Source organism: Lepidochelys olivacea, assembly GCF_965140295.1.
Source record: "Lepidochelys olivacea isolate rLepOli2 genome assembly, chromosome: 7".
Classification (NCBI taxonomy): Eukaryota; Metazoa; Chordata; order Testudines; family Cheloniidae; genus Lepidochelys; species Lepidochelys olivacea.
Window position 1 is genome coordinate 60610083 of NC_140417.1, and position 24407 is coordinate 60634489.

The window sequence follows — 24407 nt, forward strand, 5'->3', positions numbered from 1 at the left end:
AACCACTTCCTGATTTTCCCAGGGCCCTGTGCTGTGTGTGAAACCAGCAGCCAAGCCCAGCATGCCCCCTGTGCCCGCAATCCCACTGCTGGGGCTGGGTTTGCTCAAGGAGAATTGGACTGTGCCAGTCAGGATGTGCGCAGCCATGCCCCCACGCGTGCAGGGGAACTCAACGATAGTCAGCGCAGCAGAATCCACCCCGGGCCAATGACAAAGGGGCCATGGTTTCCTTCGTGAGTGAAAATTAACTCATGCAATTTTTTTCCGAAACGGAAAAAAAAATGAAGTGAATAAAATTGAGTTTCTTATGGATTCGGTTATGTGGGGGCGTGATTAGCCAGGGGCGCCTCACCTTTTTCCATAGGAGAGCCAAGCTCTCAGACGGTGTAAATTGGGCTCTTTGTGCCAGCTGGGGACCTGGCCCAGAATTGCTCTCTGGCCATGATGTCTGTGCCTCTTTATTTGCTGGTTCCAGAACATGGACAGATGCTGTGCTTAGCTCGTAGCTAAGCTTTGAGACTAAAGCTAACATTCAGAACTGGCAGCACCCTGATAGCAGCTGCATCTCCCCATCACTGCAGGCCCCTCGCTCTCCCAAGGTAGGTTCCTCCCCCTGGGGCTCACTGAGCAAACATGTCATCTACATGCTGGCTAACCAGTGTGCAAGCCAATGTGTGCAAATAGGTCTCTGGTTCTGTGCAACACTTTTGTTTCCCAGGAGTGAGGGATGAACACTTTTGTAGAAACGAACCAATCCAGGGAAATCCAAACTTCTTTGTGAACAGTTGGCAAACACAACAATGGGCTAGAGCCACCAGACAAGCCATCGGTTGTGGCAGAGGTGAGCAGCCCATCTTTGCCTGGGAAATACGAGGAACAGCAAGTCTTGAAGGCCCTGGGCCTGAGTTTCATTTGCACTAAGGTCGCTATATGTTGCTGTGCCACTGTAAAGGGGCCTTACAGTGTGCATATGTACCCTGCCAGAGCAAATGATGGAAAGGCTCCTTGGTGTGAATGAGATTCAGCCCCTGTGTGTTTGCTGGGGCCTCTGTGGAGGGCTGGAGGACAAGGCTGGAGTGAGGCAGGAAGGCAGGAAGCAGGACTGGGTGGGAAGGCGGGGCTCAACAGTCAGGCAAATAGGCAGGGTCCTATTTCCCATAGTAGCAGCTAGTCAAAATTCTAATACTTGCTCAGAAAAGTTCCTGTATCTCTTTCTGGTTTATATAGAGCTTCCCAGCCAATCGGTGGGCTTGTGAGCTTTGTGAGTCAGGAGCTTTGTGGGCGGGGCCCTTTGTGAGGTAGAGCTTTACTGGCACCCTTCTCCAGTCATTCAGGGGAATGGCTGGGTAGTGGCCATAGTCTGAGGAGTACTGCCCGGGTTCGAGGCCTGCCATCTCACACCTCATTCCTTCTCCTAGAGCACCCTTGGGCGGTCATGGGCCAGGTTTTCCAGGGTGGTTTTTGTGGAAGGCATTGACCAGGTCCAGGAGTATGGACAGTGTCCACCAGTTCCCAGGAGCGCTCTTCAAGACCATAGCCTTTCCAATTCACAAAATAACCGAGTCAACCCCATCTGATTCTGGCCTCAAGGATCTTCTGGACAATATACTGCCCTTCCCACACGTACTGGTGGGAGGGGCAGTTTGGAGTGGTGAGGGAATTGGTCCTGAATGTGGGGTTTTAGGAGTGAAATATGGAAACCTGTTTTATTCAGAGAGAACCGGGAAAGTCGAGTTCAAGTTGACTGCATTGATTTGCTGGTGAACTTGGTAGGGGCCAAGGAACTGGTAGTTCAGCTTATGAGATGGCCTGTCTGCGTGTAGCTTTTTCATTGAGAGCCATACCTTCTGGTCTAGTGGAAGGGCGGGACCCTCCTGTCGTCATCGGTCTGCATGTTGTTTCTAGCTCTTCTAGGTGTCCTCCAGGCAAACTTTTGGGTCACTTTGGGTTTGATATATCTGTTGTATCCAGTCCAGGGCTACTGGGTTGTGGAAAGTTGCAGGTAGCTCTGGGTATAACCAAGGGTGGAACACATAGTTTGAAAAAAAAAAGGGTGGGGGGGCTTTGACCCATAGATACATGTTCTGAGTTATTGTATGCAAACTCTGGATGAGGTAGGAGCAAGGACCAGTCATTCTGGTGGAAGTTTACGTAGCATTAAATCTACAGCTGCAGGATGTGGCTGGTTCTCTCTGCTTGACCGTTTGTCCAAGGGTGGTAGGTGGAGGCAAGGCAGGACCAGATGTCCAAAATCCAGAGAACTTCTTGCCAGAAGCAGGAGATAAATTGCACACCACACTCAGAGATGATGCGCTGTGGGAGACCATGGAAGCAGGCAACTTGGTCCACCCAGAGCCAGGCAGTTTCCTGAGAGGAGAGTAGGCCAGTGCAGGGGATGAAGCATGCCATCTTTGTGAGGTGGTTCACAATTGTCAGGAAGGTCATGAACCCACTAAAATTGGGTAGTTCTACTACAAAATCTAAGGCAGTGACTGTCCAGGGGTCAGGTGGAGTGTGGAGGGGTTGTAGGCATCCAAGGGGATTATTGTGCAGTGTTTTGGAGCAGACATTTACATTGTACAGGCCTACACTGTAACCCACATGTGAGGCCACCAGAAGACTTGAGAGAGAGATGCTGAGTTTTAAAGCAGCCAAAATGTCTGCCAGGAGGGAGTCATGACTCACCTGCAAGACTGTAGTCCTCAGAGGCTGGGGTGAACATATATACACCTTTTTTGTAGGTTATGCAATCTTCTTGGTGGGAAGCTGCACCCAGAAAGGTATGAGGCTTGAGGATGCATGAGGTTTTTGGGTTCAAGTCCTTTAGGTCAGTGTAATATTTGCCCTTCGAGGACAAAGTGTTGGCCTTGCTATTTTTCCTGGATGATAGGAGGTTTTGAAATCAAAGGGCAAAAAAAAAACAAAAAAGGCCCGCTGAAGTTGTCACTTGGTTGAGGGCCTTGGCACTGCACAGATATTCAAGCTTGTATGTTTAGTGTACACCTGGACAGGATACCAGGCCCCTTCTAGATAGTGACGCCACTCTTCAAAGGCAGGCTTAATTGCTAGGAATTTTATCCAAAAGCTCATTATTTTGCTCTGTGAGTAGGAGTTTCCTAGAATAGAAGGCGGGCACGGATGTAGCAGTTATTGAGAACAGCACTTTGGGATAGCGCTGCTCTGATTGTCACATTGGAAGCACCCACTGTGGTGAAGAAGGTGTGTGAGGTGTCGGGGTGGACCAATATCGGAGCAGAGGTAATTGTGAGTTTGAATTGCTTGAAGGCCTGCTGGGCCTTGGGAGACCAAAGGAACCTGGTGTTTTTGTGGAACAGGGCAGTGAGAGAGGTGATTCTCTCTGAGAACTTTGGCATGAACCCCAGGAGACACTGTCGTTCACAAACGCTCTGTGGCACCACCCACTGGAGGACTGCTGTTACCTTGCACACGTCCAGGCCAGTACCAGCAGGGGATAGGATGAACCCCAGGAATTTTATGGGGGCTGAGGAAAGGCCTATTTTTCTAGCTTAGCCCATAGGCCATGCTGGCATAACCTCTTCAGGACAGAATGGACGTGCATTCTATGGTGTTCGTCCTTGTCTGAAAAAATAAGTGTGTCATACAGGTTTGCTACCCTGTATTGGTCCACAATGTCTTGGAGCACACCATTAATACAATGCTGGAACATCACAGGTGTGTTTGTCAAACCAAAGGGCATCAAGAGATATTTAAAGCGACCTTAATGCGTTCAAAAGCTGGTTTTCTATTCGTCCCCAGCTCTAATGCGTACTAGGCTGCATGCCCCCCAGACTCTAGCGTTGTAAATACCCAGGCGATGCTCATGCAGTCTATTAGCTCAGGAATTAGTGGTAACAGGTATCAGTTTCTAATGGTGACCTGATTCAGGGCCTGATAGTCCATACGTAGTCAGAGGCTTCCATCTTTTTTTAAACAGAGGACTAGTGCCCCACCAGTCAACATGGATTTACAAATAAAGCCCTTGGCTGGGTTCTCCTGAAAGTAGGTATGCAGCGTGGCTAGATCGGACTCCAACATGGCGTAGAGGTGCCCGAACAGAATGTTTACTACTGGTTATAGCTTGATCAGGCAAGCTGAGTCCCTGTGTGAGGGCAAGGTGTCTGCGTTCTTTTTTTCAAAGACATCTCTGCAGTCACTGTATTGGGATGACAGTTGAGGACCAGAATCAGTGGGTGGCTCTGCTGGGCCAGCTATCCTGGCATGAAACTGCTTGGAAACTACTGCCCATTTCCTGGGGTCAAGCAGTGCTGGAGACAGTCAGGTGCCAAGCCAAAGATCACAGCTGGAATCGGTGTGGGGGTAGGGCGTAGGAATGGGAACTGGGAACAGACACCGATTTGGGATAAGGAGAACAGGAACCAGGAACAGGTGGGAAGGCAGGGCTCAGGAGAAAGGCAAGTAGGCAAAATGTCCATAGTAGCAGCCAGCCAATGATTCCTCTGCTTGCTCAGACAACTTCCTGTGCCTCTTTTCTGGTTTAAGTAGAGCTCCCCAGCCAATCGGTGGGGCTGAACATCTCCCCCAGTCAGGAGCTTTGTGGGTAGTTGGGGCCTTTTGTGAGCTATAGCTTTGCTGGCCCCTTTCTCCAGCCAGTCAGGTGAGCTGCTGGGGGGTGGCCATGGTCTCAGCACTACCTGAGGACTCGTGGCATGTGTTCGAGGCCTGTGTTCCCTCACAGACCTCTGATCGGACCATCCAGGCGTGTCTGTCAGGAATGCATGTTAAACCATCTTTGACCAGAGTAAACCTGATGGGACTCAGCCTCCCATGTCGGCCTTATCGAAATGCTCATGCAGTTGGCTTTTTCCAACCAAAAACCATTGTTGGAAAAATGGCCGACCAGCTGTTGGCTGAGCGCCCTCTGCCTGATGGCCAGAGTTGGTGCCTTTGGGTTGGGGACTTTGGGCTGTCTCTGGCGTCTCTCCCCTTAAGCCCAATTTCTCAGTTGTGTTTTGGATGGACAGTCTTTGCTCCTCTCTGCTAATCTGGGGTCAGTCACTGTGGGGAGCGAGTGTCTCTGCATTTCAGTCTCCCCTGGCCCTGGCTTCTCCATCACTCCTCCCGGTTTGTGCTTCATGGCCCCCATTCTCTGCTGCAGCAGAGGAGCGCTTGGACAGAGCGGAGAGTGGGAGTGCAGAGAGCAAGCGACAGCTTCAAGCCCCTTGGCTGCCCAGCCCTGGAGAAGGTTAGACCCGAGGGGACTTATTGTAATGTCACCAGAATAAGCCTGGGCCCACAACACCCTGACCGCACCCTCTCCTCCCATTGGTATGGGGAGAGGGTGTGGAAAGTGGCTATGTGATCAGAGAGTCCCCAGCATGGGGAGCTCTGCTGGGAATCTCTAGCTTTTCCATGCCGCATAAGAGGCTGTATCTGACCAGAGAATATGGCCCAGTGTCTCCTGTGTCCCACTTCTCCCTCGGCATGTGGTGAGAGTTTGCCTTGGCTTTGCGCACATCTCTGTTGGGGGCCCGATGCCAGGCTGCCGGTCATGGGCAGGGAGTCATAGTTTGCTGTTGCCTTATCTCTGTTGGTGCCAGTCACTCATCTGTTGGCCTCCAGCGTCACTGGTTCTGGAGATGGAGAGGAGCCAAGTTTTTGGGTGAGGATGTACAGAAATGAATGAGGGCTCGCTCTGGACTGAGTGTGTGACTTTGGGTTGGGGGGTGTTTGCTGCTGCAGCTGGGGTGGTACCAAGGGGCTGGTGTCCTCATGCGGTGTTGATCGAGGGATCACAGCTGTTCTTACCAGGAGTTCAGGGCACAGACTTTGTTGGCACATTTGCTTTTGGGAGTTTTCTCTCAGTCAGGGTGATCGGCTGTTACCATTGGGCCCAGACCTCGCTCTTTATTGGAGAAGGAGTTGGGTGACGTGGCAGAAGGGCATCAGCCAAGGGCTGTATTCATCCAGTGGTTTCTTTATGGCACAGGAGGTCTGTAGGGCTTCTCTAGGGCCATGACAGACAGTCTGCAGCTCCTCCGGCCATCTCCACACTACACAATTATGACGACCTAACTTATGTCACATACAGCCACCGCGGTTATTAAATCGCTTGTGTGTGTGCACACTCGACTTCTTGTGTCAGCGGTGCATGGCCTCACCAGGAGTGCTTGTGTTGATTGCATTGTCAGCACGGGGACGGCTGCAGGAGGCCAGTAACAGTCGACATAAGCAGCACAGTGTCTACACTGACACCTCGTCAACCGAATGACATTGAGCATGACTCCATGCTGCTCAGGGAGGTGGCGTCACTAAATCGGCATCAAGAGGCATTGAAATGGGCGGGAGCCAAACTGAAGTGAAGACACGTCCACAGCTAGGTTGATGCGAGGCAGCGTACGCCGACCTAACCGTGTAACATAGACCAGGCCTCCCTCCGTCTGGTGAAGCGTGCGTGTAGCACACGTTGTGATCAGCTGCTGCTGGGTGCCTGCAGGCAGAGAGGACTTTCGTGGGGACCCTTCAGGGCTTGACTCTGAACTATCCTGGGGTTTGTTATTTTCCAGGTTATCCCTGGTTGGCACATTCTCCTGTGAGCGGTCATGAGAGGACACTAGTGTAACGTGCTGGGGAGTGGGTGTGACAGGTCCCCACTGCACTGATCTGCTGAGGCTATGTGCCTGTTACAGCCCCAGCTACGCAGCCTTTTGCTTTTTGCCCTGGAGGTCCCCACTTCAATCCCCAGGGTGCTGACTGCCACAACAGCAGGACCCCGCCACCAGCATTCTGCACACCCTGTGCCCCAGTTCTCGGCTGCCTGGTGCCCCAAGCGAAGGGAGGGCAGAGTGCTCACCCCCAGTTTGTGCTGGGGTCTGACCACATCAGGTGCAGGGAAGGCTTTTGGGCCAGTTTCTCAGCCCCACTCCATCCCATTTACAATGCTCCTGCAGAGCTTCAGGGATAGAGAACTGCACCGACAGGCCAGCAGGCTAATCCCTTTGTACAGCGACTCCCTGGCAGGTGTGGACCTGCGTGTGCCAGCCGAATCTCATTTCCTCTTGGCCTTCCCAGAAATAAGGTGCACTTTTTTAACAGCGAGGGTAATTAACCATTGAATCAACTGACCAAGTGCCATGGTGGATTCTCCATGGCTGGCAATTTTTAAATCAGGCTTGGATGTTTTCCTACAAGATCTGCTCTAGGGGCAGGGACAGGTCTCTGGCCTGTGCTGCACAGGTGGTCAGACAAGATGATCACAGTGATCCTTTGGCCTTGGGATCTATGACGCTGTGAACATGAATCCCCCGCTGTGATGCAGTGCCCAGGGCGGTCAGCCTCTGCAGGCTCCACTGTGCCTCTGCAAGCTAGCGATGGGCTCGCTCCAGCCGCTGAGCCCTCCAAGCATCCCCTGGAGTGTCCAGCCCCTGGTCCAGTGGACACTCACAGTATTCACAGATACACTGATCCCAAAGGAACAGTGCCCCCAGCCTACCAGTTCCATCTCAGATCACAGTTCCGCCTAACACACAGCACTTAGATCTGACTATCGTGAAAACAAGTACAAGTGTATTGAATAAAGTGTAGAGAGTTGAGTAGCAGCAAGTCAAAGTATTGGAAACAAATGGTTGCACATCAAATCAAAACAAAACACGCCTCTGGAGTTCAGATTGAATTAATAAGATGTTGTCCTGCCTAATTCATTGTACCTCCCATAAAGTCTTTGCAGCATTTGCCAGCCAGGCTGGCTCTGATCCCCACTCCCCTTTCTTAAGACAGAAGATGCTGAGGGTTTGGCTCCTTGGCAAAGGATGCTGGCTGTACCTCAGTATTCCCAGTTACACCCCAAGAATCCATTGTCTTTGCTTGTTAACAGATCGCCCCCTGCTGGTTTTGTATTTTCCTGCAGCATTCCTCTCATAGGTTTTGCACTCTTCTGATTAGCATCAGGCTCGGTAACGCAGAGAGGCCTCCACTGTGATACATGCAATGCATGGGACACACCTGACCAGCCAGAGAGATAAGTGTCTCCAGCCCCTGCCTGAACAGAATCTATCCAAGCCCTGTCACTTCCTGGTGACCTGCTTTTAATATCAAGGCTTTAAGGACATAATTCCCACTCTAAATACATAACTTCTTAACTATTACCCGTACATGCGTTTCACTATGACTAGGAGGACCAGTGGGCTACTGGCGCTCAGAAGAGACCTGACATGCCACCCTTGGTGAATTATTAGGGATGTACGTCAACCAGGGGATCCCTGTAAAGCTCCATGCATCCCCTCTGCCAGCCGGCATCAAGAGGCCCCTGGGTCACTCTTGGTCTAGGGGTCATGTTGAGGGTGGGAGAGGCATGGGGCCTTTGTTTTGGTCATCACCAGCCAGTAGCATGGTCACTAGGAGGCTGTTACCAGAGTGTAAATAGAGCCCTGTGACTGCTCTAATTTATGCTGTGCTCCTGGCTGCCCCTAGGGTAAGGGGGAAGGCTTAAAGCTGCCTTTGCTCCCTCCCCTCCCCTCTGGTTCTAAGCCAAGCACTGCTCAGCCAGACCTGACGTTCTGGCCCTTTAAATTCGAGTTGTTTAGCAGGAGCCCAGGCAGAGGAATCTGTTTCACGAGGTTCGGTCCGGACTCAGTGTACATAGTGGAAAGAGCAGGGCTGAGGTTAGCTCCCTGACTGGTTCACGTGGCTCGTGTTTGCACCATACCATTCTGACTCGGTTCATGGATTTAATCAGCTCGTACGTTTTCCCACAGAGTCAATGTTGTCGTGATTTAAGATTCAGGTTTCAGTGCCGGAATAGACAGAGTCTTTCTGGAGCCTAGAAAGCCAGTGCAGAGCTTTACCTGGTGCATGGGTTTGTAGCGTACGCTGTTGTTAATGAGCACCATGAGGCCCAGCCATGGATGCTAGCTGGTTTCTCTGGCAGGGATCCATCTGCTCAGCTTTCCCACGTTATGTCACTGCTGGTCAGTTACCTGGGATTCTGCAGCAGCCTCTGCAGAAAGTGCTGTTACCACAGCTGTCTCTGTGGGTCATGGGCACTCTCCTGCTCATACGTTGGGTGACGAGCCCTTCTGACCACCTCTCAGGGAAGTTTCCCAACTGGGGGGCTAGTTTAAATGGGTGGGGTTTGCCAAAGTGACTTAAAAGCCATTGAAAGTCAGTGGGAGCAGGGGGCCTTGCCGTCCTGTGCGCCTTTGAACGTCTCCCCGTGGCGCTGGTGTACCTGCGCCATTTCTGCGCTTGTGTGGATACCACCCACGAGCTTCGATGGTGCTTCCTGGAGGCGCCCAGTGCTGTGTAATCGTGTCCGGAGTGACTGGCCCATCGCAGGTGGGTAGATCTCGATGGTATGTTCGGGTGCAGCGAGGGCTCTTTTTAATGAGGCTGTTTGGGTGTCAAACCAAGTGTCTTTGGCTTGGATTCCTTTGTAGAGGCTGTGGACGTGTTCCCTTGAGATCTGGCCATCCCGCGTTGCTGTCTGTTGGGTTTACGTTCTTTCTAGGCCTGCCAGAAGGACCCTCTCCTGCTGGAGCCGGGTGCTGTGTTGTAGGGAGCATATGCAGTGGCTCTCCCTGCTGGAGGCTGGCGGGTTCCAATGCTTTCTTCATCTATGGCAGCATCTAGGCAATCATTTTACCATTCAAAGCATGATCCTTCCTCACTGGCTGGGGATCGCCAGGCTGTTCTGCTGGGGACTCTGTGTCGCTGTAAGATGCCTTGTGCCCTAGTGTGCATTCAGAAAGGTCTTTTGGGTGCCCAGTTTTAGATGTGAATTGCTACCCCTCCACACCACGGGCTGCAGTCATGGCTGTGAGTGACTCTGCCAGCACATCATCGCCTTGGGGAATCCCCACCCCCTGCTCCCCACAGAACTACATACCTTGCACTGGGGGCCTTGCAGAGAACGGGGTAGGGCATTCGGTTGTTTCCTCTAGTGCAGTGATGCATCAACATCAAGAGATTGTACTCATGGCTGGCGGGCCCATTGTGTTCCCACTGGCTAACCATCCGTCTCCACTGATGATTTCTATGTCATTCTCGCTCAGCTGGCAAGTACAGAAAGGATGGCCCACTCTGAGTGCCTCCCTTCTGGGGCCTGGAGATGCCTTGCGGAGACCTGTTTCCGGAGAGCAACTGCTCAGAATTTGCTGAAAACCAGCCCCTCAAGTCAGGCTCCCCAAGTCATCTGTGACAATAATGACCATGGTTTCTGTCTCTTGCTAGCCCCAGCTCAGCCTGGCTCCTGATGGCCACGGTGTGTTTTCTCTGCACCCCATACCATATCTGCAGCCAACCACAGCTCGCACCATGGAATCTGAACTTAGGCCAGCTTTGGCAAATGTAGGGACCAGAAGTTCGGCTCCTAAATCCACACCCAGGCATGTGAGTCAGAGATTGTAAGCGACACTGAATAACTGGCTCCTTCTGGCTTCATTTGGTAGGAGCAGGGGGTACGCAGCACCTCTGACAACCAGGTCACATATGGAGTTACTTGCCTATCTTTAGGCATCCACGATAGCAAATGGTGATCTGCCCTGCATTGAATCTGGCTGGAGGTCAGCTTGCTTTTTGGCTATTGGCCTCACTACCAAATGAGCAAGACTCTTGGGCGGCCACTTATTGCAGTGTCACTGGGAGCAGAACTCCCTCCTGAAATATGCTGAGCCCTCCTGGAATTGCCAGCAGCTCTGGGTTGGGGGGATTAGGGCAGGAGGAGGCTACAGGTTGCTCTCTCTTGGTCTGAGCTTTGCTGCCTTACTACTTTTTCTGCCCTCGGCCCCCAAGCAGCCATGACGATCCATTAGGGAAGCCCCAAACATGGTGAGATCCCACAGCAAACTCAGGGCAGCATTGGTGAATCACTACTTGCAAGTGGCCCAGGCCCGTTGCCCCAGGCCTTGTGAGCTCAAATACCAGGCATCTTCCAGCAAAAAGTCTGCTCTGCTTTTTGCCTCTCTGAGCAGTTGTTCCATGCAGCCTTGTCCGGCTGTATACAGCTCGCCGCTCACTGATTCCTCTCCTCACAGGTGATTGTCAAGACCAGAACGGAGTACCAGCTCCAGCAGAAGAAGAAGAGAAAGTTGCATGTCCCCGGAATTAAAAAACTGAACATAAACCTGTACGATGAAGTATCAGAAAAGGTCAAGGTAAAGCATTCTCCTGTCTCCCCTCCCACCCCACCTCAGCAGGGATTGTGATTTGAGGGATTGTCTCTCACATTGACACTGAAATGGGGAAATTGAATAATCCAGATTAACTCAGACCAGCCCTGTTTTAGCCAGGAGAGGGGCCAATGTGTCACCTCCCACTCTTTGTCCTTAGGGGAGAAGCCAGCAGCCTGAAACCAGAGCAAGCCGATTTACATTCCTTACAGAACAGTGCATGGGCCACTCTGTGCTCTCCACAGGCAGGAGGCTGGTGGAGATCCTGCCTCTCTCATGGGTGGTGTGAGGGCAAAAGTGCAGAAGAGGAAGAGGGACAAGGGAGGGCCTGTCGCTGTAGAACGGTCTGTTCCTGGGGCTGCTTCCTCTGCTGGAGAGCAGAATGGGTTAACAACAGTCCTACAGACAAGCCAGGAGGAGGTGGCTAGCATGGGATTCCCTAGGGATGGCCAGGAGGCCCTGCTGCTGACCAGCCCCCCAGGAGGTCACTGCAGTGAGTGTGGCAGGAAGGGGCCCTAGTCCAACAGCACAGATGGGGTGCGGGGCTGCTCCCAGGAACAGGATCTGGTTTTCTTCAGGAGATGCCACCCCCCAGCATCCCACAGAGGCTCAAGTGGCAATGGAGGAGGGAGAGGGAAATGGGGCTTGCTGGGAAAGGGCTTGTTCAGGGGACAGCAGAGGAGTGGGGCTGTGGGTGAGGGGCAGACTCAGACAAGCTGGGTTTGAATTTTCAGTGCTCTGCCAAACCAAGTGCCAGAGCTGCAGCATTTGCCCATCTCTTGAGCCCCTCCACCTTGGGGTCCCTGGGCCTGGGGCAGTGCCATAAGCCTGGACACCACAGATCCCTGTAGTTCATTCACCTCAGGCTTAGAGGAGAGGCAGGATGGAGCCTGGGGACGAGGGGTTTGTAACCATTTCAGCACAAGGGTGTGGCTAGCTGGTCACTGCTGCTGTTCCCGCCCCCCAGGCTCACACACCCCCTGGCTCTGACATGCACTTGGCAGGGGCGTCTGCAGGGAACACCAGGTGGAATGGGCAGTGACAGCAGAATCCCTTCCACACGGCTGATGTGGACTGGCATAATACACTCCATATGAGCCGGTTTCACTGCTACTGGGTTAACCAGCTGTCCGGTGACTTCTGCCTCCAGACATGCAGACTGTTTGGGGGGGCCCAAGTCCAAAGGTTCTGCAGTCTCCCAATTTCCCTGGCGTGCTTTGTCTCTGGTCCCTTGAGAAGCCACACTGGTTGTTTCTTGTCCCTCTGATTTTTCCAGGATCATTGTCCTTAGCTGCACGTTATTTAGGGCCCGTTTTAGGACTCAACTGTCTTACCTCTCACTCCTGAATTTCGATCCTTCTCCCCATTGCATGTAGAGGTCTCTGGGGGCCATATTCTGCCCTCCCTATTCACACTGAGTAGCCCCTGGCTCAGGGGGAATCTGACCGTAGCTTTCTTCATTCCCCCACATGTGCTTTGTGGACACTTGAAACCCCTGAGCTGTGTCAGACTGTATAAGTGCAATAACGTTCCCAGTAAGGTACAAGAGACACACACCCTCAGGCAGGGCATTAACCAGACAAGATGGGTCAGGAAGACACCCCCACTCTCCCCCCGGACAGCTTATTCCAGACATGCCCATTATGCTTTCTTGCCCCGCCCTCTGCAGCCTCTGGTCCTGACTATTGTTGGGTACCAGACCCTGGGCTGTTGGTCCGGTGTGCTGAGGCCATAGCCACATCCACACCTGTACAAACACAGCCTGGTTTTCAGTCCAGTCTCAACCTGACCACCTCTTTGACAGCCATGGGTTAGTTCCTGCGGTGACATGTGCCCAGGGTTGGTTAAAGCTGTTAGGTGCATCTAGCTGTGTCTTTGCATCCACAAACCGAGAGCCCGGTCTGAAAACCAGGCTCATGATGCATTTCCTTTGCCCCCTCCCCCTACTCAGATTCCACCTCATATCTTCTGAGGGGAAAAAGAAAAAAAAGAAAAGAAAAAGAGAACGAGCTAATGTGTCTCTGAAGATCAGCTTCATCTTATCTGGGAGTAAACCCGCTAATGTGCATAAATGTAGGGTGATTGCACGGCATCTCTGCACAGCCGAGTTAAGGTTGTTTGGATGCTTTTCCATATCCTATTACTATGGTAGGATTTCTGTTAAGTTAAACTTTCCCTCTGAATTTCCTGGATTCATAACACTTATTTGGGGGATAATTGCACCATCCCTATAATGTTTTTACCTTAATTACTGACGTACTCTTAGCCTTAACTCCATCTTGGGGTATCTTTTGGTTTGCAAAAAATCACAACAATTAGATACAACAGCCTCAATAACTGTGTTAAATTATAACCTAATTTCTTCAAATGGAGTCTATGCACTTGATTTCAGTGAGTTTTAACTACATGGGAAGCCTGAAGAGGCTGGGCTGTTCTAATAAGGCCATTTGGGACAAGAACATGTCGGATGCAGCATGTTTCATTTCCTAAAGGACTCGTTTGTAGTTTAATTTTAACTTCTACACTAATGTATGGGTACATTTGTAAATTCCCAGGCAATCCATTCGATACTCAAAGGCTGCGCGCTGAGGATATGGTGTGCTCTTCCAAAGAGGATGTGTCCCTTGTATGAGTGCAAAACTCAGCTCGGTCTTAACTCTGGTGTCCTCACCAGCATCTTCCTGGTGTACTGGTGTATTCTGTTCATTGGCCTGGTCCCAGAGGCCCATTTCTCCCCCAGGTTCCCGTGGGATATGGAAATTCCCTCTGGCATTATAAAAACCAGGACCGTGACCTAGTCACATTCAAGTCATGTACCTGAATGCAGCATGCTCTGGTAGTGGGGAATTCCTGCTTCACGTCTAAGCATCAAGGTGAAATAAATGGCCATGGGATCCACGTAGCACTCACCTAGCATTACCTAGGAATCACAGTGAAGGGAGTGGGCGGGCTGGCCACTCTTTGGAGAAACAGAAGGGGCTGTGTTAGAATCCACTGGGTCTGCCAGAGCAGCTGGGTCTGTTGGGGAGTGGAGGAAGCCCAAGTCGTCTTCAGAAGCTGTGTGACCCTCACAAAGTTTCCACTGGCTCTGAGTTCCACCTGTGAGTTCCTCATAAGTCTGGGAGCTGCAGCACATCCCCGCACGGAGCAGGGTTGCGGGGAGGTCGGTCCCAGAGCTGGGTGAAAATTTCCAGTAATTATTTTACTGAAAAAAGGCAGATTTAGATCAACCAAAACATTCTGTGAATTTGTGTTGAATTCGCTTAATTGTTTTGATAAATAAAAATCCCTCCAAATAAAATGTTTCCTTTTGAGACGACGTCTCATTTTGAAATGGATTTCAATTTTATTTTGGAAAAAAAAATGACTGAAAAAGGTTAAAGCTCTAAAAATGAAACTAAATGTTTAGTTGGACTCAAAACCATTTTTGGGGAACATTTTGGTTAGGGCAGCGAACTGGAAAATCAGGTGTTTGCAGAGCTCTGACCGTGCCCTCATCTACAGTATACAACCCCTGTGGGATCAGGGAGTTTGCACCGGTGCGGGTGATGGAGAGGCCAGAGGCTGAGCCACAGAGGCTGGCTCTGCACAAGTGGCACAATCTGGAATGGGCAGAGATGACGCAAGAGATCCCTGTCTTCACTGTCTGACTCACACCTGGGCCCTGGTGCTTTAATGCAGCTGTAAATAGCAGCTCTCACACTATGAGTCACAGCCAAAAATAGAACTTCAGAACCAACAAGCCAGCCCCCACAGGAAGCTTTCTGTTGGAGGAAGCAGTGAAAGTTCTTTGCAGCCACTGCTGCAAATAACATCAGACCTTGCACCGCCCAGAGCCAGCCAGGCAAGGTCTGGAAGTGAAAATGAGCCTTCTCTTGCTGACTTTCTCTCTTCATATCCACGCAGACTGGGTGCCTGGTCTTAGCCGGTGTGCCTGAGGCAGGTGCTGTGACACTGCCCGTGCTCTGCAGCACCAGCAGCAGCGGGCATTTCCATCCCATGCTGTGGAAGGAGAAGCGGCTTTCTTGAGCGATTTATAAATGATGTCACACACGTTCTGTCAGGGCCAGTTCCTGGGGGCCGTTTCTCCCCCAGCAGGGTATGAGTAACTTGCCAGTGACGTCACTCTATCTACTTATCTTGGGTCGACATGTATTCCCCACCCCGCAGCTGCAATGGCCATTTGCTTCCCTCTGGAATCCATAGAGACCAGAAGGGACAGTTCTAACCATCCAGTCTATCCTCCTGCCCACCACAGGCTAGTGAGCCCCCCTCCCGCCAGTGACTCCTGCAGGCAGCCCAGAACATGCAGTGGAGTTAGAGCAAATCCCTTTGAAAGAGACATTCTTTCCAGACTCCAAGTGATGGAGAACCCTCCATGTCTCTAGGTGAGCTGTTCCAGGGACTAACTAACCTCCATTTAAAATGTGCTCCTTATTTCAAGTTTGCCTGGCTTTAGCTTCCATCCACTGGATCTTGTTCTCCCTTTTCTGCAAGATTAAACAGCCCTCTATTATTAGAAATTTCTGCCCCAAGGAGATACTTGTAGACCATGATCAAGTCACCTCTTAACCTTCTCCTAGATAAATGAAACAGACTGAGTTTCTTTAGTCTGTCACCGCAAGGCAGGTTTCCAGACCTGAATCATTTTTGTCGCTCTCTTCCAAACCCTTTCCAGTTGGTCCAATTGATCAGAAGTCCAGACACCAGACCTGGACGTGGTATCCAGTGATGGTCCCACCAGTGTCATATACAGAGGTAACACCTCCCCTCTTGCTATAAGGTCTGTGTGGATACCTGGCCTGGCTATGATGGTGGTCTCATCAAGGCAGGGTACCCTCTCTCATTGTCTGTCAGTGCCTTCAGGTTTGGGGATTTTTGCCAAAAATTTTCATCTGGGTTCATGCCAGTTGTTCTGTTTTGTTCCCTTTCCTTCCAGCTGACAGGGTTGATTCTCATCACGGTGGCCTTTCTGGCCTGCCTGCTCATGCTGGTCATGTACAAGGCGCTATGGTATGACCAGCTAAGCTGCCCAGAGGGCTTTGTGTTTAAGGTAAGATGACCCCTGTCTCCCTCCGGCCTGTTTCAGTTATCGCCTTACTGATGGTGGTGCTGGGCAAGGAAGAATGCTGCTATCTCCTCAGTGTCAAATGTTTGCATTATGCTGAGCCCAGGCTCGTGTATGGGCCCCGATCTTGCCTGGTACTGAGGGCCCTCCGCTAACCATGCTCTCGGCTTTGCAGGATGAGCTCCCTTTGGGACTGTTGGGAGAAGGCCAATTGCCAAACCCCGACACTGGCCTGTCTCTCCCAGTAAGTGTCTTGTAAGCAATGTTCACATGGAGGTGGAGTTGAGCGTGGGTGAGCGGTGTAACCAGCTGGTCACAGCTGCTGGCTGTGTTCTTCCTTGGGACACCCCACATCCGCAGGCATCCTCCAGAGGGACCCCGGCAAGCATCTGACCTGCAGAGCAAAATGCCTGTTCCTCTTGACTGGGGCGAAGTGTCCCATGAGCAATCTGAAGGAGAGATCTGCTGATACAATTTGCCCAGTGGTACAAGCATATGGATTGGTGTAGCGATTTGCCTACCTTCTTCTGCTACTGCGATGCCCAGAACTGAACTTGGTGCTCTTGTGTTGTACCTGTCTATCCCCAGGGAATCTGAATCAGCTCCCTCTTCTGACTTGATGCCCTTTTGTATGCAGCCCAAAACGTAGGGGCTGTTTTACTGCTTTGTGTGGCAGCTCGCTGGGGCTGTGCTTTCCAGCACACTTCTAGCTCTCCCCCCAGGGCTTTTTTCCAAGCTCACGAAAGCTTATGCTCAAATAAATTGGTTAGTCTCTAAGGTGCCACAAGTACTCCTTTTCTTTTTACTGAGTACTTGTGTATCACGCCCTCTCCCAACCACTGGTTAGCTTGCATTTGCCCAGGATCAGTCCAGTGTGTTATTTCTCCCCCTTGGCAGCACTCTGGCTTTGTGAGCCATTTGCACACCATTGCTGTACACACCCAGACTGGCCTCCAGCTGGTGCCCCTGCTGGGCGATTTCAGAGCGCAGTGCAGAGGTGCAGGATGCCACTAAGACTGGCCCTTTCCCAGTGGAAACATGTTTACTGCTTTGGGAAAAGAAACCCTGTGTCTGTGCCACAAGCAGCAGAAGCCAAATGGGTGGTTTCATGGGGCGGAATATCCCCCCATCTTCAGGCCGGCAGGCTGTGACTGCTGGGCAGCTGAGGTACAAAGGGCGGGGGGGGGGGCTCCAGGGTGTGGTGTTGGAGCAGAACTCTCCTTGTGCTTCCTCCCGGTGAGCCTTGACTCCTGTAATTGGCCTGTGGGGGGGAAGGGGGGAGGGCAGAATATCAGAGGGATGCAGCCTGCCATGTCGGGCTGGGGGCGGGTGGGGGGCGGTAAGGAGAGACCATGCCGAGGGCCCAATTCAGTGCAGGGCTTTTTGCCAGTGGAAGCTGGTGCTGACCCAGTGGGAGGAGCCCACCTGGAGGAAAGTTCACAAGGAGGGGACAGCAGTGGCACAAGGTGCTAACAACTCCTGTCCTGCCAGGGGCCCATGGCCACCCTCAGTGCTGCTGTCTGGGGAGGGGCATGGCCAAGGCAGCTGGGGTAGGGCTGGTCAGAAATCTTTTTTGATGGAAAATTGGGGTTTTGAGGGAATGAAATATTTCATGGGAAGTGCCTGGTTTCCAAGGAAAGGTCCAGAAACGGGCAGCCTGAAAACCAAAATATTTCCATTGTGAGGTGCTGCCAAGGTGCCTTGTGGGCATTGTAGTTCGGGTGCCTCTAGCTTCCCATTCTCCTCTCTGGTCAGGCCACATTTCCCTAAGTGAGGGGTGTGAAGGTCGAGTGCTGACGTGCTGTGTGGGTGGGGCGGCACATGCTCACGCCGTGAAGAGAGCACTGTGAAGCTGGGATGAACTGTGGGGTGTCACCCAGATACCCAGGCTTCCCTCCTCTCTCGCTGATCACACACTGTAACCCACCAGCCAGTGCATTCGCTTCGTGTCCCCCTCCATGCCCAGTCCACACAGGTTATGAGTCTGTGACAATCCGAGCCTGCGGAGTCTGGCTTCTCAGCCCAGGCTACAAAGATTCATGTTTAGGGGCTGTGCAGTAGGCAGCCTGGCAGGTGTAATGCAGGGCAACCTGCTGCTGCAGCCTCCCCTGGCGGTACCTAATTCTGGAAAGTCCAGGAGAGGCAGGGAGTGTTTCGGGGAGTGATTAATGGCACAGAGGGTGCCACAGCAGATGACACTAAGCTGCGGGGAGAGGTAGATACACTGGAGGGTAGGGATAGGGTCCAGAGTGACCTAGACAAATTGGAGGACTGGGCCAAAAGAAATCTGATGAGGTTCAACAAGGACAAGTGCAGAGTCCTGCACTTAGAATGGAAGAATCCCATGCACCGCTACAGGCTGGGGACCGACTAGCTAAGAAGCAGTTCTGCAGAAAAGGACCTGGGGATTACAGCAGTGTGCCCTTGTTACCAAGAAGGCCAATGGCATATTGGGCTGTATTAGTAGGAGCATTGCCAGCAGATAGAGGGAAGTGATTATTCCCCTCTATTCGACACTGGTGAGTCCACACCCGGAGTACTGCGTCCAGTTTTGGTCCCCCCACTACAGAAGGGATGTGGACAAATTGGAGAGAGTCCAGTGGAGGGCAATGAAAATTATTAGGAAGCTGGGGCACATGATTTATGAGGAGAGGCTGAGGAAACTGGGGTTATTTAGTCTGCAAAAGAGAAGAGTGAGGGGGGGATTTGATAGTAGCCTTCAATTACCTGAAGAGGGGTCCCAAAGAGGATGGAGCTCGGCTGTTCTCAGTGGTGGCAGAGGACAGAACAAGAAGCAAGGATCTCAAGTTGCAGTGGGGGAGGTCTAGGTTGGATATTAGAAGGGTGGTGAAGCACTGGAATGGGTTACCTAGGGAGGTGGTGGAATCTCCATCCTTAGAGGTTTTTAATGCCCGGCTTGACAAAGCCCTGGCTGGGATGATTTAGTTGGGGATTGGTCCTGCTTTGAGCAGGGGGTTGGACTAGATGACCTCCTGAGGTCTCTTCCAACCCTGATATTCTATGATCCCTCCAGCTGACCGCTAAACAGGGAGAACTGCTCTTTCAGTAACTTTCCAATGGGATACAATGTTAACAGACACAGAACTGAATGAGGCATGTCATTCAGCTACTCACACCCTTCTGAAGGGTCGACCTAGAAGCAGTCCCAGCACCATAGCTTCTCCCTCTGATTCTCAGGCAGGGGCAGCTCCCCTTCTCCTCAATTCTGGGAACAGCTCAGCTACTCCAAAGCTGGATGAAAAAAGTGTGAAATTAGCAAACAAAAACTACATTCAGTGGCAGTTAATGTTGCATTAAGACTTGTCACTAACCCAAACCCTTTAAATGTGACCTCATATCTATTATATGACCAAATCAGCCCATCTGACTGTCACACATTCCATGCATTTGGGAACATATTCTGTCTTAACACAGCTGAGATCACTGGTAAGGTTTTGTGTTAGATGCAAATTTGATGCCGTTGGGGCCTGTGCAAGTATTGGCTGAAGATGGAAGTGAGCTCTGTGGAGCATTGGAGGTGGCAAGGAATGCAGGAATCTTCCCACTTAACTGCTTATTTCCAAGCTTTTAAGTTTTTGGACAGATGGGATATGTCCTGCATCAGCCTGAACTGTCACTAAACATAGATTTTGTTTGTTGTTAACATGTATGATAAGTTACACACATCGATGCACAGACAGACAGACACACACAAGTTAAAAGAAAATTAAGGTTGCAAAGCCAAGCACTCAAAAGTTAGGAAATGCCAGAATGAAGACTGCCTGTACAACCTTAACTCTGCCCCCTTGTGCATATGCATTCTGATACAGTTTGTAATGATGTGATCACAGACTATTTTTTCCACAGGAGGCAGTGGGGAGATGTGAGGGGATGGAGCATGCTCAGTGGGGGCAGAACCTTTGGAGATTTGCCTGCTAACATCTATGAAGTTTCTATGGAGCATGTGTGAAATGCGATTTTTTGAAGGTTTATAACTTGGCCAAATTTAAAAAAGAATTTGCTAACCTGGGCAAAGCAGTTCTCTGAAACAGCTGAACTGTTTTGACTGAAATTTCCCTCCCAAAATCAGCCTGAGGCAAACAGCTGGCAGGGGAAATGTCAGGCCTGCTTGGCCAGCGTGTTGAAAAGAGTGGGAGCTGTTGGTTTGTTGTGATGCTTCCCCAGCAACAGGCTCAGGGAGCAGTGGCAGGGGCAGGCTGTGTTGGGCGCTCCATCAGCACAGCACAGACTGGCCTGTTGGGAGGCAAGTCAGCCAGGTGAGGGGTGGACAAGGGCAGGCCCCAGCTCAACATCTAGCCCCCTGGAGAGTCCCAAGGGTCAGAACTATGAGGGGGCATCTAACCCAGCTCATTGGGACCAGTCTCAGATTCCTCCTGTATAGTGTGCCATGCAAGACCCATAGAGCTCGGGGTGATACAGGGGGTCCTGGCCCCAAAAACTGCCCTGGCCTCAGTGGGGCCAGGATTTCAGCCCCGGGGTCTTTTGGGGGACTTGTCTGTCCCCAGCAGCGTTTGTGTGGAGATCCCTGCCTAACTCCAGCAAGTCCTATGGGACACCATGGGCTGCCCAGTTCTGCTCAGCCAGTCTGTGGAGACTGCAAGGTGCCCAGCAGTGGCCCCCTTCCCCCACCCTCCTCCACTTGGCCAACATGGACAGCATAGACCATCTTCTCATGGGTCCCTGAGCACAGGGTGTCCATCTTTTCTGAGGGCTTCAGAAAAGGGGTAAAAGCAGGGAAGATGCACTGAGCTGGGATCCAGGAGTGCATGAGTTCAAACCTCACCAATTCCACTCACTGCTATTGATATCTGTGTGCATGTCACAGCCCTGATTATTGGCCAGTGCTGGGTGCCTCGGCTGCAGTGAACAATCACATGCCCATTACAAACAAAGGAACTGAGAGCTTGCTGGAGAGGCTCCCCCGCCATGTGACAGCACTGCTGGGGCAGAGATGAGGCAGAAGGTCCCCCCGTCCTTCCTTCCCCCTTTAGCCCCCCTACCCTTCTCCATCTACCTCCCAGACCATGTTGCCTCCCACGCTGACACCGTTGAAGCTAATAGTCTAGGTTTACCCCACTCAGGCAGGCAGGATTTGGCCCATCTAGCACATTAAGGACATCTGAGGCCTCTCCCCACTAGGATAAAAGGCAAGTTTTAAAGACACGCTCCCTAGCAGGCTTGAACTAATATGTTCTCAAACTATAGGGCAGCCAGGGCAAGTTGCAGTTAACACGTGTTAGCTGGTCAAGGTGAACCCTAGCGGGGAGCCACCAGCAAACATGGGTTAAAATGCAATCTGCCCTGCCTGCACGAGAGTTTTAAACCAGGTTACTTCAAAAGGGCTGGCTGCCGTGTTTAAACATACGCTTGCTGTCCTGGCATGGAAAGGCCCTATCTGATGTAGGACAGCAGCCGGGATCCTGCTACTAAATCACTTAGAGGCTTTTGAAATTCCCCACTGTGCTCCTTCCCTGGGCGGGCCCAGCCTTTCTCTTGTCCTAACTCCTGCGTGTGCTTCCTGTGGGGAGAGCGGCTCGATGAGATTGGGGACCCCTCAGAAGCTGGAACCAGCTCTGCATAAGATGTTTGCCGTTAAATCCCAAACTCAGGGGAAATCACCTGGCTTCAGGAATTTGGGATTGTCAAAAATTCTCAGTTGAAATGATTTTTGACAGAAAATGGGGGTTTGGGCTTTTCAAGAAAAGTGCCTGTTTTCTGTGGAAAAACCAGATACTCCCAAAATGAATATTTCAGCATGGGGATCCTGATGCAGGGCCTCAAGAGAGTTGTAGTTAAGATGCCTCAGGTCCCAACTACTTCATATCTTCTATGGGCCAGGCTCCCTGACCAGATAATATCTCCCATAATGCAACACAGCCACGAACTCCCATGATGCGGCTGCCTCCCAGCACCAAGAGGGGGATCATGGGGGACGTAGGCAGGCAAGGGAACCCAGCATATATAGGGGAATGGTCACCGCGGCAGAATTCAGAGCCCACCCACCCTGTTTCCCAGCTCGGACAATTGGACAGGGAGCAGAATTCTGCTTCCTGGTGCAAACCAGAGGAACCCGTGTTGTCAGTGGAGTTATGCCAGTGTAAAGAGATGCCGCCCCAGGGAGTGGATCAGCAGGCACTGCAGTGGGTTGAGCTATCTGCATCCTTTCTCTTGCCACATGGAAGAGCATGACCCAGCACAGTTATTGGTTACAAGGGAGCTTGGGGCCCAGCCAGTGTCACTGCTCCCTCTGCTCTCTAACCAAAGCCTGCAGGTCTCATTTGCTCATGGCATTTTCTGCTCTTTTCCCCAGCACAAGCACTGTACTCCCGCCGCACTGGAGATGTACTATTCGGAGCAGGAAGTGGGACCCCAAGGAAGTCTCTACACGGCCATTAACCACTTAAATCAAGGCAAGAAAACCATCCCTGAACTGCCATCCCCTTGGTTACCGGTCATTAATGCCTTGAAGGAAGGTGAGAAAGGCAAAGAGGATCCGGCTGGCATTCAGCAGTAAGGGACAGGAGCCAGACACACCTGGACTGTGGTTCCGGGAGTGCGTGTATTAACTTCAAGGAGAGTATTAACCCATTCAAAGCTAGTTTTGTGTCCCAAATCAACCAACAAAAAGACAATGCTGAAAGGGCGCCTAGGGCAGGAACAAAATTGTTTTCTTTCTGGCACAGAGAAGAGATTTTGCTCCATTCTGAGAGATGCCCCTCCCCCAATCTCTTGAGCATAAAAACGTTGTCTGAACGGTTATTCTTTGCTTTTCTTTATTTCTGTGTATTTATAACGGGGGCTGCAGGGGGAATCTGTCGGCGCGGTGCCCGAGTAGCCATTAGAACGCCATGCCATGCCAAGTCTGAGATGCGTTTTTCTGCACCTCCATGGATAATTTGAGATGGACTGAAGTAATACTCTTCTTCGTGCTATATAGGGGTTAGCTTTTGTCTGCACACATTGCATTAGCCCCAGAAGGACCTTTCGGTCCCTGTCCAGTCGTGTTTCGTTAATGGTTTTTTGACACGGTGGTTGCTGAGTGCCCATGACCACCTTCATGGCAGGAGGGAAGAAAATAGGCTATGGGCACACCACAAAAACAGCAACCTTTTAGAGCAGCTAAGTGCTTCAGCGTTGCTATCCAGTGCTGTATGGAGGCAAATGTTAACACGCATTGCACTTTAATTTGAGTTAAGCTTTTAAATGTCATTTATGCTTCGCTAGTCTTGGTTGCAATTTGATTGCTAATTACCAGGCTAAATCTGACACCATTTAATTACATTGCTGCTGGCTAGGGTACCTTTTTTGTTTGGTCATTAACACATCTTCAAGGCTGTAGGATCTGGTTGGTGTGAAATCATTGTACCACTCTCGTTTGCACCGTGTGTTTGTCTGTGTGTGTGTATACTGATTTTAGGCCCTCGCGTTGTGGAACATCATTGGCGATTTTACACCACTTTGTACATTTTTATAGAGATTGTGATTTGTCACCTTGCAACAAAGCATTTCCAAGTGCCAAAATGAATGTGGTGATCAGCAGCTTTTCTGTAAGTAAAAATAAATGTTCATCTTCACCGTGGCTTATTCATTCTTCTCCCGGTTGTAATTGGTTTGGGGGCGGGGGTGTTTGAGTCTTTCTTTGCAAGAACTCAGCAATGCTGACAGCTGTGCCAAGTCCAGCCACCTAACACGGAAGTGTAAACAGTGATAATCAAATTCACTGTCGCTGCAGCATGGTCCTGTGTCAGGAGCCCAATGCAGTCATTGCTCTGGCATGGGGAAAAGTGCCATGGAATTTAATAGCTTCAGAGCTAGATTTTAAGGCCAGATGGGACCATTCTGATCACTCAGTCTGACTTCCTGTATAGCACAGGCCAGAGAGCCTCACCCAGTGACTCTTGCACCAGCCCAGAACTCCTGGTTGAACTAGGGCATGTCTGATTTTAAGGAATGCCCCACACAATTGTCCTCCCTGTTGAAACATCTGTGCTGTTAAATATTTCATTTGCACGCCCCCAGGTTCTTGGTTTTGGGTTCAATGCAAATCTGAAAAGGGCCAGTTTTGCTCGTTTGGAGTCTGAACCCAGACTCTGTCCAGACTGAGCCTCAAAATCAGAGCCCAAACCCTGGGCTTGCCCTAATCTATATTCAAACACTTCCTTACTCCCTTTCTG

General features: G+C 51.2%; 1 protein-coding gene across 3 annotated transcripts in view; it reads left to right on the forward strand.

The window, feature by feature from the left end:
• Positions 1 to 23807, forward strand: part of CALY (calcyon neuron specific vesicular protein) — a 42608-nt gene extending 18801 nt beyond the window's left edge. For all 3 annotated transcript variants that reach the window (XM_084634808.1, XM_084634806.1, XM_084634807.1), the window contains 3 exons: positions 11010 to 11129; positions 16084 to 16197; positions 22544 to 23807. In XM_084634808.1, the coding sequence (XP_084490934.1) occupies positions 11010 to 11129; positions 16084 to 16197; positions 22544 to 22747 (438 nt within the window). In that variant the 3' untranslated portion in view covers positions 22748 to 23807. The remainder of the gene's footprint in view (positions 1 to 11009; positions 11130 to 16083; positions 16198 to 22543) is intronic.
• Positions 23808 to 24407: the final 600 nt, after the last annotated feature.